Source organism: Zophobas morio, unplaced genomic scaffold, assembly GCF_036711695.1.
Source record: "Zophobas morio isolate AGI-343-1 ecotype UQ-CSIRO unplaced genomic scaffold, CSIRO_AGI_Zmor_V1 ptg000007l, whole genome shotgun sequence".
NCBI classification, from domain to species: Eukaryota; Metazoa; Arthropoda; class Insecta; order Coleoptera; family Tenebrionidae; genus Zophobas; species Zophobas morio.
Window position 1 is genome coordinate 11175392 of NW_026972112.1, and position 17282 is coordinate 11192673.

The 17282-nt window shown below is 37.4% G+C and overlaps 1 protein-coding gene across 1 annotated transcript in view; it reads left to right on the forward strand.

Annotated features, from left to right (window-relative positions):
• Sha (shavenoid) overlaps positions 1–17282 on the forward strand; it is a 50288-nt gene that overhangs the window by 6975 nt on the left and 26031 nt on the right. Inside the window, exons 2-3 of the mRNA XM_064049712.1 lie at positions 7013–7161; positions 7859–8008. Of these exons, the coding sequence (XP_063905782.1) occupies positions 7041–7161; positions 7859–8008 (271 nt within the window). The 5' untranslated portion in view covers positions 7013–7040. The remainder of the gene's footprint in view (positions 1–7012; positions 7162–7858; positions 8009–17282) is intronic.

Genomic DNA, 17282 nt, shown 5'->3' on the forward strand with positions numbered 1-17282 from the left:
ATAATAATAAAGAAAATTGAGGTGGATTCATAAACTACAAGAACAGAAGTATTTTATTTTGTAAAATTTAAATCGTATTGACTGAGGAAAATTTTCAAGTGACGTCATAACACTGTTGGTGGGGATGGTCAGAGAAATTTTGCTTAGCGCTTTACAATCTACACGATATTCCTTACACACATAAAAAATTTAACAACAACCGGTCCGGTAGTTTCAGAGATTATTTAATAAAAATCTGTCTAATAGAAGTCTGGATAGACAGTAGGCACACAGACAGAAACGGAAGACCTATTTGTTCGTAGTTTTAGGGCCCTGAAATGGCGAGAAAACATGAAAGTAGCCATTCGCCCGATAGACCCTGCTACAATACTTCTTTACGTTACGCTTGGAAAGTAAAAATGTTCGGTAAAGATGAGATTCGAATCTACACGAGGTAGAGCACAAGTCCGAGAAACAATAATAATTAATCCCACTTCGACTACGAAGCATTTGATGGATAGCTGAGATATCGGCTAGATGAACCACGTCAAAAAAGTTACACAAATTTTTGTAAAAAACAATTGTAATAAAAATCAAGGCTGATTCATAAACCACTAAGATAATCTTAACTTTTGTTGCTGAACATTTCTATTCTCTTCACTCAGAATCGAATTTGTCTTTGTGTATTAACGTACCTAGGATGCCATAATAGCCGTAGATGTCAGTTTGAATTCTGAGCGAGTAGTGAGGATTTTAATACTTACATTTAAGCATTTGTTCAATATTTTATCAGTTTATGTTGATCGAATCGAAAATTTAAAACAATTAATTCCAAAAATTCGCTTTAAAACATGATTAAATGGAAATGTCTAAAAATGAACTCGAACAATAATTGTTAAGCAGGAAACGCCTCAAACGGAAATGAAGCTTTATGCAGCTTAAGACTGAAAAAATCAAATGGTACGTAGCAGAAATTATAATAAGATATTCAATCAGTAGCAGGATTATGACAGACAATAAAAATGTTATATGTTGCCGTATTTTCATAAACTCGTGTTAGTTCCGATGCTTCCAGTAGCTCCAGTTCAGCAACTGCAACAGAGTACGAAAATAATGCAACAATAAGAATGATACGTTATCCAGTAGAGAAGACAAGTGAAAAGCTCACATTATGAGGAATATGACAAGCAGGAGTATTAGGTACTCGAAAGATGACATTTTCAAGAAATCCCACTAATCCGCTGATCATAGTGTTTTTTTGTTCCAAATTTCAGCAGATTTTTAAAAAGTGCAAATTTTCCACCTGTCCAAAATCCAGCATTTTAGACCGGCAACCGCAGCCAGACCTAACGGCTCCACCATATGGTACCAAATTCCAGCCCGGTATGGTATTCGCACGTCGCAATCATAATTAATTTAGATTTTTTTCGCACTCACGTACATAGCTGCAGAAGTCACAGCCCATCTGCTCCCTCAAACCCATGCTTACCATTACCATTGTGTAACAAGTGACGGTATGTGCATAATTAGCTCGCGTGATCGATAACAATGCACTTTTCTCGAACGACCTCTCAATTACATGGCGTGCGCCTGGTCGTTGCTCAGGTGCTGTTGATTTATTAATTCAGTTGTTGAGGCCTGTGCAATCTCGGAAGGGGTCAACAGTCAACGAAAAAGTACTTGACTTTTCGAGTGGAGGCCAGTTAGTGCTCGTTAGACAATTTCGCTGTCGAGGGTTTGATTGCGCATCTTCATTTTGATGGCTCTTGAATAGGTTTTTGATCATGATAGTCGTGATCGATGGGCTCTCGGCTGGAAGTGCTGTTTTTGCTAGGTGTAATTATGCGATTTTATGGGTGTTTGGGTTACCCAGGTATCCAGGAATCTGCATGCTATCGCAGTCATGTTTCTAGTTACTCAGTTACGGAATTTAGTTACATTTGCGGGTACTGCCAGTACTAGAACGCTTATTAAATATCGTGCTCGCAAATCACGCCGTAATAACGTAATTAAACCCCAGCGTAATTGAACCCATCAGTCATTTTCCTCCTGCGCTAATTATCGCGCAACCAAGCCGCTAACTAGATCACCATCATGGGCACTTTCCTATTTGGGCATTGTTCGCATCCATTTACGACGGCCGAGTGCAAGAAGAAAGATTTTTACTTTTACGTGTGACACGTTCTCAGGAAAAGCCGACGAAACACTTTCGTTTGCATTGAATGCAGTAGTTCGAACAATGGTACTTCGACGTAACATGGGCATGGGTAAAATGTTGGAGGCCTCACGTTTGTTTGGCGCACGTTCCGGCATATGGCAAATATAGGAAGGTTATTTGCGCGAAAAAACACTACACTACAATATTTCATGGTACTTTTAACGGTTCGCCATAACAAGATTTACGAGCGATGGATGGATGGATGGGACGGAAAGGTAATGGGTGGCACGTAGCAGATGGCGGGACGGTAATGCGAACGGTGTATTGTTCGAACGAACAGGGCTGGTGCTGCTACCAAAAGGAGAGTATCTGGAGGATATCTCGCTTTGCTGTTTTTTTACGTTGAACTGAGACTACGATGTGACATGTTGGTCACACGGAAGTCTATTTTATGTCTTGTGTGTGATGTGCGAGCAGATTTTATGCATTAGGGTAACGTTAGCCAAACAAAATTCTAATTTTCACTACTCGGGTTTCTTTGGTGGCTGTGATAAAAAATTCACCGGTTTATTAAAAAAAAGGACATATAGATCTATCTTTAAGGATAGTGATGAGAGTCAGCAGTGACACGGCAAAAATGTGTCGGTATCTTTCCCAAATGCATCGAATTCTGACCTATCATTATTTCTAATTACTAGTGTGCCTAAAAATGATGTGGTTCCTATTGTTCTTTTGTAAGTATGTGAGCGCGATGCTATCAAAATGGCTATTTAAAATATCTGCAAAACAAACAAATTGATTTAAATAATTTCGGAGGCTTCCACTGTCGGAATCAATACATGATCGTTTTCCGGGTTGGAACCGTGTAAATTGAGTTTTTGGGCTCAACGTGTCGGACACTTTCGTAAGTGGCATCTTCAGGAGCAGGGTTAAGAACAAGGCAAAAGAGCACAGTAACTCAGTATGTCAACCATATCAGAGGCGAAACCTTTTAGAAAAAATTTGCGTGTCTAGGATAATAATTCAAAATGGATTCATAAATCACACATGTAGGACTACGTTATTTTATGAAATTTAAATAACATTTATTCGGTAAAACTGTAAGATGACATCATCAAGAAGAAGAAGTAAAAGAATAAAAAATCTTTGCAAGATTTCAGGGCATTCGGTTTTGCAATGTCAAAGTTAAATCGTAAAATGTTCTTATACATTTGGATGCCTGAGGCAAAAGCTCAACACAGATTCATAATCTACAAGTGGAAGAGTACATTAATTTATAAAATTTAAATAACAATTACTATTGTAAAAGTTGGATATGATGTCATACTTAGTGGGGATGATTAGACACATTTTGGTTAGCAATAAACACACAAAATAATGTACATACAAAATTTGACAACTGTCGGTTCGATAGTTTCTGAGATTATTTTGTTTGTACTCGAGGTGTCATGAAACGTCGAGAAAATATCAAGGTAGCCAGTCGTCCAATGGACTAGATTACAATACTTCCTTAACTTACGTTCGAGAAGTAAAGTGGAAATCCCTAAGATACTTTCATAGATTTTCAAAAATAAATCACCAAGGGTCCCCGAGATTTTTCGAATTAATTAAAAAATAATACACCAAGAGTCACCAAAATAGTCTTATACAAAAATCTTTTAAAAAAAGTTGCTTGATGGTAACCCCTATAAGTTCATAAGTTTTAAATAGGATTCATTCGGGAAAATGTTGAGATGACGTCATCAATTTTGAAGATAAACGCATAAATCTTGATTAACAATTTACCATACTTACGATGACCCCAAAACTTTGACAAAATTTGAGAGCGTTTCGTAGCTTCAAGTTAAATTGTAAATGTTAAACAATTTTCATCTTTCTGCATAGGATAAAAAATCAAAATGGATTCATGAACCATAAGTATAGAAGTATGTTATTATATAAAATTTAAATGGCATTTACTGTACAAAATTTTCAGGTGATTCACCAAATTGTTGGTGGGAATGATTACACAAATTTTGGTTAACATTTTATATCTTTATACATACGATCTTTCAAATAGGTACATTTAAAATTTGACAACAATCAGTCCGACAGTTCTGGAGATTTATCTGTCTAACAAATATCAACACAGATGACAGACGATAGACAGACGGAAACGGAGACATACTTTTTCGACCCTAGGACCCACGAAACGTCCAGAAAACATGAAAGTAGCCTTTCGGCTATTACAATACTTTCTTAGCTTACGATGGGGAAACAAAAATATATAGATGTGGATTGTTAAACTACAGGTGCGCTTCTAGAATTTTTTGGAAAATGAAATATTACATTTTTAACTTTGTTTGACAATAATTATAAAAAAAAAAATAGTACCGTTAAAAGTGAATTTGTGTAGTCCACGGTACAAGTTGCACTGGTCAACTGTCGCACAGCTTCTTTAATGACTCACCACGCCAACAGATAAATAGTCGGAAACGGACGACCTACTTTTTCATACTGTAGACGCTACGAAACGTCGAGAAAATATAAATCATGAAACCTTTTGTACAATGCTTCGCTAGTTTACACTTTGGAAGTAAAAATATATAACAAAAGGTCAACCGTTCCGTTCAATGCACAATTGATCCCTAATTAAACCTCGACACTCCTAACATAATTTTATTATTACTAGTTACTACGTGCAGAAATGCGGCTCCTCCACCACAATTGGCACCAAACCGAGAAAAATCTCATCGCTCGATTCATATTCTCTCGCTGCTCCCTTTTGTCCCTGACCAAGACCACTTTTTCTCCGTTTACGCTTCCGAGGAATCACCGCATGACTTCTGCAACTGAAATCAACGCATATGACTCTCCGTCTGCCATCTGCTCCTCCATACAGTTCGAAGTCACTAACCCTACCGTCCTTGTCCCTCAAGATCATCACACTGTCACATTAATTGCACACTCTAACGAATCATTTATAAGGTTTATGGATTTTTTGAAGCCGGCGAGCGATCAATTATCGGCGAGAAACGAGCGAAATGGTACCGTTTAATGGCCATCGAGGAACTCTTTCTCACAATGACGGCTGCAGGACGGCCATAAATCGGGTTAATTCCGACATGATTTGATCTGAACGCGCGCTGACAGATTGATGGGGATGATAGAAGGCGGAATTGCAGGACTTCGGAAAATTGGCCTTTCGCATTGAGCATTTTTACCAATAAAAACTGCATACTATAAACAAAATCTCTTTGGCTTTGTACCGTTTTATAAGTTTCTTGTCTCAAAATATACAGCTTCTGTAATCGCTGCTGCTAAAAGACTTAATTATCTCGCTGCTGATTGCGCGGCTCGCAAATGCAAATGCCTCCAGGAAAAACAGCAGTTTGAGATTAGCTTCCACAAAACCCTAATGAAAATATTTTCACTGCACTTGCCATAATAACTGTTCTCGCGCCATCCAACCACTTCCACTCAGTCCACCATTTACATGCAAAACACCCGCTTTTGAGCGCCAGAAATTTGTAATTGGCAAACAAATCCTCGACTCTCACACCTTTAAGAGCTTTTAAACATACAACTGCAAACAAATACTCTAAAGTCGTCGTTCCGGCTTAACGTCTCACTCCAGAAGGCACACGGAAAAATTTCAAAATCGAAAATCAGGTTAACCGATTCAATTTCCACATGTTGCTTTCTCCATAAACAGAGTAAAAACGCGCGGCGACACATAAATAATTAATCGAGAGAGACGATGTATGGGCGGATGATTTTTATGGGCTTATTATAAAAATAGAAGGAATTTATTAGTTGCTAATGCGAAAACTTGTCGTACGAAAATGTTTTACTGCAGTCGAATTGCTGCATAGTTTATGAGCTTGTTAATTACATTTTTCTTTGAAACACGGCCGCCATGATGATTCGCTAGATCCGATGGAATTTTTCGTTTTGACATAACTCATCAGGGTTACAAATTGGCCGAATTAAAATAATTTCGTTGTTAATTATGTTTTTGTGTCTTCCGAGAGTTACGTAAGGAAAAGTTCTCAGCGAATGCGTAACGACGCTTTGAATGGTGGGTAATTGCACTGACCAAAGTTTACTTTCCATTCACGGCAGCTGTTGTCCTAAAACGTTTATTATCTTAAAAACAGCTGGGTGTTATCGGCGCACAGAATGCGAAATTTATGAAAATGGAAAGAATGTGAGCGCTACGCTACATGCAAAGTTTGAAAATAAAAGCTGATTCGAAATGGGCCGCAGGACGCGCCACTAGAAATGCGAAAATTTCAGATAAGCTCAGGCTATTAACAGAATGAATTCCGAATTCCTTACGCTTGTTGATTATTATAATTAAGTAAACAGCTTTCAGGTCGAACAACGGATTACAAATTATTTTTTCAAAAATACAAATACAAATTTTTGAATTTTACTGTCTTATAAACCCGTTGTAGTTCCACGTTAATTTACTTAAAAATTTCAACTTTCAAAAATTTTTCAAATATTTTCAAAGTTTTAGGCTTCAGTCTTATGAAATTTGTAATTTATTAACGCAAAAAAAACTTGTCGATTTTCGCTCACAGACCTCGTATTTTTTTCCCAACACTCGCTTACTTTACACCGTTAGACCCAGCACCCATTGTGAAAAATTCGTTCCGACCATCCATCAACCATCATCCCAAATTCTCACCATACCGCTGTGTAATGCACCTTCTAACGGGTCATTCGGACATGTCACCGTGTCATAAAACTACAAACTTGCTCGTTTCTTAATTACCGCAAGCAGTCGGGAACCTGTTGGCCGTTTAGTGGCTTTTAAAAAATCGTAAAGAAAATTAATTTATGTTGGCTCTCGTGGCGATCAGTGATGGCATCGTGTTTGTTTTCCAGATAAAATGGTCGTGAGGCCGGATCACTTATGGCGGTAGCGGGTTTGTTGATGTTGGTGCTACCATGGCTGGCGAACGCGCTGGAAGGAATGACGGACGTTAGCCTACAGGTGGTCAGGCAGAACAAGGGGGACGTCTTCAATCCGGAAGGTAAAATTGCGATTTGATTTGTTCTAAAATTTTTTGCCTTTTGGTGTTGCAACTGTGTTCTAAAACGTGTATGTATAAACCGAGAGCATTTCTGAAAATGTAATGAAATAATAAAGTTATTAAAAACAGATTCATCTTTGTTAAAAAAATCAATCTAATGTATGGTTTAAAATAGTGTTACGAAATAAACCCATACACCACCCCGGTACGACGCCTATGGACTGTCGAGAGCTTTCTAGTATGCACGGCAATGATGGCTACTCATCATCGGTGACGGCGGCCGGGCGGCATTTGCTAAAGAAAAGCCTGGAAGCGGAACTCGCGATGGGTATTCCAAAAAGACCCCAATCGGCGAAGATCTAGAAGGACGTAACGAGTCGAGTCCAGTCAATTTGCGCCGGAATTATTTTGTACATAATCGTTGTGTAATCAGTCGTATAAATTTGAGTTATTAAGAAATATATTGTTAAGTTCAACAATATTATCTCAAAAAATTCTCGTTTCGAATTCAAAATCACACCAGGAAATTTTGGTTTTTGTCCACTTTAGTTTAGCTAAGTGGCATTGAATAATGAAAACCCGCAAAACTGCTGGGTGCTGGATACCGACAATATTTTGCGTGCGATAGTACTTGCAAATTGAACTGTTTTCAGACAGCATTCGTAAATTGCGATAATTTTCCAAATCTTCATTTCAGGCCAAAAATCCTGCAAACCCGAAACCTGCGTGGGTCTGAGCAGCGGTACGGCTTCCGCCACCGCCCCAGCCGCTCCCTGCACCTGCCAGTGCCACCCTCACCTGCCGGCCTTCCGTGAAGACTTGCGGATATGCGTGGACGACATTCACGGTAAGTCCCCTAAGAAAAAAAAGCAATAAAATAACGACCTCGCATGCATTATGCGCTCGCCTTCTCCTGCAATTAGGATTCATTCGATTCAGTTATTTCTTTAGATGAAATTCATTTATACAGAACGACCGTTGCGAAGAAGAATACGCCAGACTAACGAGTAAAATAATTGTTTAATGGGTGTGTTTTATGGCGGGGAAGAGACGGTCCTGGAATTCGAATGGTGTGCGATGTCTGTTAGTTTTAATGAAGTGCACTGCGAGAAAAATCTTTATGTGAAAGTCGAATGGTGCCGGAGATGAGGCGTTAAATTGATGGGACGGTCAGCGAAGTCGTTAAATTGACGATGGGTCGTATGTCGCGCGGAGGTTGTGAGTAAGGTGGTGTCGACACCGAATGGCCTAATTGTTGCGAAGAGTTAATGTGGAGATGTGGAGATTGTTTCCTTATTTAGATTGTTTATGCTCAAACGGAGAGGTTTGATGGATTTTATTTCGAGCCGTAGGAGGTCTGTTGAGGCTACCAGTTAATTAAAAGGCGAAGCGGCGATTTGACTTGTTTGTGAGCAAGTTTTGGAGATCATAGTTTAAGCGTTTACAAGGTGATAGCGGTGCGAGCAATTAAGCGCACAAGCGGAAAATATTAAAGCTCGATTCTCACAATTCTGAAGTAAAAATGGTAGTGATAATGTACTATAATTTGGCGCATCTGATACGTCTGTAAAAGTTACGTGCAAGGTGTCGATGATGCGACAGCTTTCGCTGGGAATTAGCTTTCAACTTTTGAACTTTCAGATTTCCATGGTACGTGACTGCCGTTTTAGAGGTATTTTTTTAACAAAACTACATTTCTCGCCATATAATGTTCATTTTTACTTCCTGAGCGCAAATTAGGGAACTACAGTAATGGAGTCCAACAGAAAACTTGCCAGTTTCATGATTTCTCGATGTCTGTCTGTCTGTCCGTCCGTCCGTCCGTCTGTCTGTCTGTCTGTTTGTATCGATTTTTAATCTTACCAAAATTGTATAAAAAATATACTCCTGTACTTGTGGTTTACAAATCTATCTTGATTTTGTTTATATTTGTTTATTGTTTAATCTACCAAGTTCTTTACGAAGACGTGTTACAGCTAGCGTGCCTCAGTTTCGCCTTATAGACCCAGGGTTGACCGATTGAAACTGGCAGGCGGCAGGTCTTTTTTTTCATTACATAAAATAAATTTAATAAAATTAATCACCCTATTTTTGATTGATCAAATTATTTTGTTTTATTGTTTTATTGGTAACTTCTTAAGAAAAGTGAGGGCGGGTGAGCGGGGCTAGTACCTGCGAAGATAAAACTAATCTTGGCAAATGATATACCCTCTAAGAAAAGAGAGGGTGGGTGGGTGGGGCTAATACCTGCTAAGATAAGACTGATTTTGGTAAATGAGATATTCTCGAAGAAAAGAGAGGGCGGGTGGGTGGAGCTAGTAGCTGCCAAAATAAAACTGATTTTGACAAATGACATACCCTCTAAGAAAAGAAGGGGCGGGTGGGTGCGGCTAGTAGCTGCCAAGACAAAACTGATTTTGGCAAATGAGATATCCTGTAAGAAAAGTGAGGGCGGGTGGGCGGGGCTATTACCTGCTAAGATAAAACTAATTTTGGCAAATGATATGCCCTCTAAGAAAAGAGAGGGAGGGTGGGTGGGGCTAATACCTGCTAAGATAAGACTGATTTTGGTAAATGAGATATTTTCGAAGAAAACAGAGGGCGGGTGGGTGCGGCTAATAGCTACCAAGACAAAACTAATTTTGGCAAATGAGATATCCTGTAAGAAAAGTGAGGGCGGGTGGGCGGGGCTAGTACCTGCTAAGATAAAACTGACTCTGGCAAATGACATAACCTCTAAGAAAAGAGAGGGTGGGTAGTGCGGGGCTAGTCTCCCGAATTAAAAAAAAACACTACGGTATTCTGCAAGTGCCTAGATAAATGATACAATTTGACTCTATGAATTTTATTGTGTTATAATATCGAAATTAAGAACCCCCAAAATTCTTTCAAACTTTTCAAAGTCCGCGGTTTCTTCAAAAATTGCTCCATTCATTAGTTTTTTCAGACACTATACAAATGTTGAAATTAGGTTATCAAGTTTTTGGAGAACATAACCAAAAAAGATTGATAAGCGATATACTATGTTTACAATAACTTTAAACCTCTGCAAGATTTTAGAGCAGTCGGTTCTATAGTTTCTAACTTAAAGTGTAAAATGTTATCTTACAATTCTGATTTTTTTATCCAAAAATCTAGACGTCTATGTGAATAAGGGCAGGTGAATAAGCCAAAAGTACACAAGCGTGTTATTTTATAAAATTTAAATAGAATTTAGTATGTAAAATTTTTAGATTACGTCATAAAATTGTTGATGGGGATATTCAAATAAATCTTGGTAAGCGTACACACGTAAAATACGCAGCTAGAAAAGGGGTACCTACTTTTTCATACTATAGGGGTTACAAAACCTTAAAAAAGAACGACTTTGTTTCTTCTCAATTTACACAGACTTCACAACAAACGACTGAAAACATGTTTAAAATGGTAAATTTTATGTCCCATATTTGGCTACAAATTTACCATTTTAAACAAATTTTGAGTTTCTTGTCATGAATAGAAAACTACGTATACATAAGAAAAAAAAGGCAAAATGCAAACCCCGCCCACCCGCCTTCATCTCAATTATGATGAATTTTCTTATTCGTCGTGAGCCGAGGGACGGAGCTTAATTTTGGATTTCTTTTTTGCTTAAAACTTTTCTTTGAACAATACGTTTGCTTAAGAACATTTTTCAAATGGTCATTACTGGTAGAAAAATAAGGATTTTGCAATTAAGCTTCGCGTTCTTGCTCACAACGTATAAAGAAAAATCGTCACAACTGAGACAGGGTGGGTGGGCGGGGCTTATAATTTGCCTTTTTTTCTTCTTAATATACATACTGTTCACAACAAAAGACTGAAAACATGTTCAAAATGGTAAATTTTATCTCACACGTTTGGCTACAAATTTACCATTTTAAATAAGTTTTGGGTTTTTTGTCGTGAATAAAAAACGACGCACACATAAGAAAAAAAGGACAAAATGTAAACCCCGCCCGCCCACCCTCATCTCAATTGTGATGAATTTTCTTATTCGTCGTGAGCGAGGGGCGGAGCTTAATTTTGGCTTTCTTTTTTACTTAGAACTTTTCTTTGAACAATACTTTCTCTTAAGAACATTTTTCAAATGGTAAATTCTCGTAAAATATTAGGATTTTGCAATTAAGCTCCGCCTTCTTGCTTACAACGTATAAAGAAAAATCGTCACAATTGAGACAGGGTGGGTGGGCGAGCCTTACAATTTGACTTCTGGTTTCTTCTTAATTTACATAGTCTTCACAACAAACGACTGAAAACATGTTTAAAATGGTAAATTTTATCTTCCACACTTCTCTACAAATTTATCATTTTAAACAAGTTTTCAGTTTCTTGTCATTAAACTACGCACACATAAGAAAACACAGGCAAAATGCAAACCCCGCCCACCCACCCTCATCTCAATTGTGATGAATTTTCTTATTCATCGTGAGCCGAGGGGCGGAGCTTAATTTTGGTTTTATTTTTTGCTTAAAACTTTTCTTTGAACAATACATTTACTTAAGAACATTTTTCAAATGGTCATTACTGGTAGAAAAATAAGGATTTTGCAATTAAGCTTCGCGTTCTTGCTCACAACCTATAAAGAAACATCGTCACAATTGACACAGGGTGGGTGGGCGGGGCTTATAAATTGCCTTTTTTTGCCCTTAATGTACATACTCTTCACAACAAAAGACAGAAAACATGTTTAAAATGGTAAATTATATCTCCCACACTTCTCTACAAATTTACCATTTTACACAAGTTTTCAGTTTCTATTCATCAAACGGATCCTCTTACATGGGGCTCTACTTCCCAGCTTATGCTCAGGACGGAAAAAGGAAATGCAGTCAATAAGACTGCAATTAGACATCGAAATCAGCTGAATTGTATGTAATTTTAGATGTAATTACGGTTTTAGAAAGCATACTGATTTGAAAACTGTACACCCATCCCCCGCAAAAAGCTGATGACTCCATTTCCAAGCGGCGTCCAGATCCAGTCACTTACATCACCAATATAAATAAGACAGGTCTTTTATCAGTCCCAGAGGCCGTCCGTTTCCAATTTAGAAAGGTCCGATTCCCATAGTCGACAATAGCAAGGTGCGTCCATCGGCGTGCGTGACGTCTCCACCAGCATTGATTAAATACATATAGATAGACCCATGCTATTGTTTGGAGCGAACAGGCCAACGGCCGGCGAACAAGAGATGGCGCACCAACAGTCGGCCGTCAAACGCCGGCGAAAAGCTTGGACACCAATCGCGCGCGTAGATAACCCAAATCACAGCAACAATACATTTAATAAAGCTACCACTCGACAGAGGGCGACGAAAACAATGTGTAAAAATCTCTTAGTAACCATTTATATAATTTGCAACGTTGCCAGATGAGCCTAGCACAACTTTGCCGTTATTTCTAGTCGATTAGATTTTATTTCGTTTAAAAGTTTCTGGTGAATAAATGGAATTATTATAATGAATAAACAATACAAACAAATTATTACTTGTTATTTTAAATACTTGTTAGTGTTGATGAAAACATAAATGGTAATTAAAGTTATTCTAAATACGGTCCGGTCCGGTAGCTCAAATTTTACAGTACGAGTGATATGTTTCAGGACGAGTAGGTAGCCGAGTCTTTAATTTCGAAACGAGTACTGCGAAAAGAGTTACCGGACGTATGTTGTTATCTATTTTATTTCATACTGTCAACATACTTTTTTATTCGATAAAATTATTATTATTTTGAGAAAAAATCCAAATCGAGTCACTTTTTCTGACATCGTTAGCAACCGCTCTTTGGTAAATGTTTTAATTTGTTTATTCGTGCAAATCAGCATCATATGTTTAAACACATAGTACTTATAACACTTTACAGGACTTATTGTTTTGTATAATCCGACTCGATGGACGAATGTTTTGTGCAATCCGTCTCGAAGGACCAATGTTTGTGCAACTCGGCTCGTCCTACCAGTATTTTTTGTAATCTGGTTGATACGACAAAGTGATACCGAATTGTACTTTGATATTGCTCCAATGACTTTTGTTTTATTGCGTGCGAGATAATAGACAGCGTTCGGTTTCGATGTTTAATACAGGACGGTTACAGAAATACTAAATTTACATTTGTATTTACAATAACAGGTAAAGCAAAAGAGACCCAAAAGGGTCAGTGGCCGCTTCCGGAAATGGAACACTTGTCCTTTTTGGCTCAATTTTATCGGACTTGTCCGTTTTTTTGAGTTTACCGGAATAGTTCGATCCAGTAAAACGTCAAACTTGACATAGTATAAAGTAAAATAAATAAATTTTACTCAATTTTGACATGTAAACAAACGTTTATTTTGCCGTCAGTAGGCCACTAAAGCTTTGGTTTATCCGGTAGCACCATAAAATTTTTAAACCGCTAGCGAAATAAAATTTTTATTTTGCTGTTTTAAAACCATGGTTACCATTTCTGTAATTTCTCCAATGTCTTGCTGCTCTTTCCATCTAAGGAACTTTTGATACACTTTCTGATTTGCTCTTTTTTGGGAGCAAGTTTTGCCGTTGGAATCTTGCATGATTTTGCAATTTTTCGATAATTTTAGTTTGTTTAAAATAAACAAACACCGTCGCCAGAGTCACATACTACACACACACACCTGATATTGTAACCTAAATTCTACGCATATAAAACTTTTATTTGGTCGCTGTCAATTCTGACGTTTCTCGAATGTGAACTTTGAATCACCAATTTTTTCACAATTTGGGACTTGGGGTTGTCAAAATTGAATAAAAGTTTGTATTACACTCGCGGTTAAAATGAATGTGTAACTCGTGGTCTTAAGGCGCTCGCGGCATACGCCGCTCTCGCCTTAAACTGGCCGCTCATTAAACATTCACTTTAACCGCTTATATAATAAATAACTATTATGATGTAAATACAATTAAGTATATCGATAATTCACTACTGAAAATTTATTGAAATATAATTTGTGTTAAAAAAGATTTTTGTGGTTTTATGGTTTATTAACATAATTTACTTATTTGAAATTAAATATTTTTAATACATAGCACAAGTTCTTGATATTCTTTATTTTTATTCCAAGTAATAATTGTGTTTCCTTTAGTTTTAATCAAGAAAATTTTTCGGTTATTATCTAACATACTTTTGTACATTAAGAAACTCCATTCCACGTCACAGGACGTTACAGGACAATATTTAAATAAATAAAGAAGTCGTTTTATGTGTTTTAAAATTCACTCTGATTTCCGGACTTTAGACTTTTTGGTGTTTCACTTCGGCACAAGAACTAGTCGTATCTCAAAGAAAACAAACAGTGGAATATAGCGTATTGTACCAATATTTCATAGTAAAAATGTCTAAATTTTTTTATGAAGAGACAGACTGTTCTAGGAAACTTTACTAAATCTTTTCATTTACGAGCTTTTGAAAGACCGCCGGTCTCACTGATACTTCTTACTTGGCTCCTACGAATGAAGCGAAAAATGCACAGATTGAAAATATAGTAAATGGGGTAGTATGTATGCGTGATATGTCGTTAGACATTAAGTATTTTGCAAATAAAATTTATTTCATGGAAAACAGAAACAATAAAAAACATATCTGTACAAGTTTGGAATCGATATGGCCAGTTGTTTAGAATATGCAAATATGCTTTTGTTCGTATTTACAATTATTACGAAACAGGTTATCAAATAATCTATTTTCACATGGCGAGACTTTCAAGCGGCCGAAGAATTAAAAACCATAAATTTTCATTGAAGAAACAAACTCTTCCAAGAAAATTACCAAATCTTTTAGTTCCATTGATACCTACCTACCGAAAACGTTGCCAGATGAGCCTAACACAAATTTGCGGATATTTCTCGTCAACCAGATATTATTTCATTTAGAAGTTTCTGGTAAATAAATGGGATTATTGTAATGAACACATAAAACAAATAAATTGTGATTATTATTTGTTGTTTTAATCCATTAGACGCTTATAGGCTTATAAGCATACTTTTCTTGAAAAATCGGTATTAAATTCAGTGAAACATCTTTGTGCCTTAATTCCTATTGGTAAACTGGGATTTTGAATAGAGGTCGCAGGAAAATTTTGTATGGTTTTATGGTTTATTTACATAATTTTCTTATTTACAATGAATGTTTTTGATATATAATACAAGTTCTTGATATTATTTATTTTAATTACATTTAATAAACCATAAAACCACAAAAATCTTTTTTTAACACAAATTATATTTCAATAAATTTTCAGTAGCGAATTATCGATACACTTAATTGTATTTACATCATAAAATTTATTTATTTTACTTCATACTATGTCAAGTTTGACGTTTTACTGGATCGAACTATTCCGGTAAAATCAAAAAAACGGACAAGTCCGATAAAATTGAGCCAAAAACACGGAGGTAGAAGAGACACTCTTCTACCTCCGTGGCCAAAAAGGACAAGTTTTCCATTTCCGGAAGCGGCCACTGACCCTTTTGGGTCTCTTTTGCTTTACCTGTTATTGTAAATACAAATGTAAATTTAGTACTTCTGTAACCGTCCTGTATTAAACATCGAAACCGAACGCTGTCTATTATCTCGCACGCAAGAAAACAAAGGTCCTTGGAGCAATATCAAAGTGCAATTCGGTATCACATTGTCGTATCAACCAGATTACAAAAAATACTGGTAGGACGAGCCGAGTTGCACAAACATTGGTCCTTCGAGACGGATTGCACAAAACATTCGTCCATCGAGTCGGATTATACAAAACAATAAGTCCTGTAAAGTGTTATAAGTACTATGTGTTTAAACATATGATGCTGATTTGCACGAATAAACAAATTAAAACATTTACCAAAGAGCGGTTGCTAACGATGTCAGAAAAAGTGACTCGATTTGGATTTTTTCTCAAAATAATAATAATTTTATCGAATAAAAAAGTATGTTGACAGTATGAAATAAAATAGATAACAACATACGTCCGGTAACTCTTTTCGCAGTACTCGTTTCGAAATTAAAGACTCGGCTACCTACTCGTCCTGAAACATATCACTCGTACTGTAAAATTTGAGCTACCGGACCGGACCGTATTTAGAATAACTTTAATTACCATTTATGTTTTCATCAACACTAACAAGTATTTAAAATAACAAGTAATAATTTGTTTGTATTGTTTATTCATTATAATAATTTCATTTATTCACCAGAAACTTTTAAACGAAATAAAATCTAATCGACTATAAATAACGGCAAAGTTGTGCTAGGCTCATCTGGCAACGTTGCAAATTATATAAATCGTTACTAAGAGATTTTTACACATTGTTTTCGTCGCCCTCTGTCGAGTGGTAGCTTTATTAAATGTATTGTTGCTGTGATTTGGGTTATCTACGCGCGCGATTGGTGTCCAAGCTTTTCGCCGGCGTTTGACGGCCGACTGTTGGTGCGCCATCTCTTGTTCGCCGGCCGTTGGCCTGTTCGCTCCAAACAATAGCATGGGTCTATCTATATGTATTTAATCAATGCCACCAGAAAAAACCTCCCCGGGTCCCCAGACCCACGCACTCAGCGATCTAAGGTCGAGGGTATAGACAATAACTCGTAACTGTGCTCTTTAGCAATCTCGCGTAAATCCAAGAGCGATGGAGGTCACGTAAACGATAGGACTCATCTCTCTTCCGAGAAGCCGCATCCGTATTGTTTATAATCGAGTGACGGTGCCGACGATGGCTCGAATGTGGTCAATGCCGTCCTACCATCAGGTTTCCTTATTGTGTTCGTGATGGGCCGGTAAATCACCGAAGTGATTTGTCTCGCGAGCCGGGTTGAGGCAGGTCGGGTCAGTCACGCGCAACCTTGGAACTCCGCTAACGACATTCTGTGGGTTTATTTTGTTGGTGTGAATTATTGGGAGGTGGATGGGAGACGCCGTTATGGGGATTTATGTGGAATTCAGAGGATACGTGGATGCGGGGATTTATTGGGACTCGGACGTGCTTTATCTTTGTAGCAATTGTGTGGAGATGGGATTTTTGCGCTGCGGTCGTGGAGATGAGAGAGGATGGATGGGTGCGAGGCATTAACTGTTATTACAGGAGGATTGTCGGAAATAAAAGT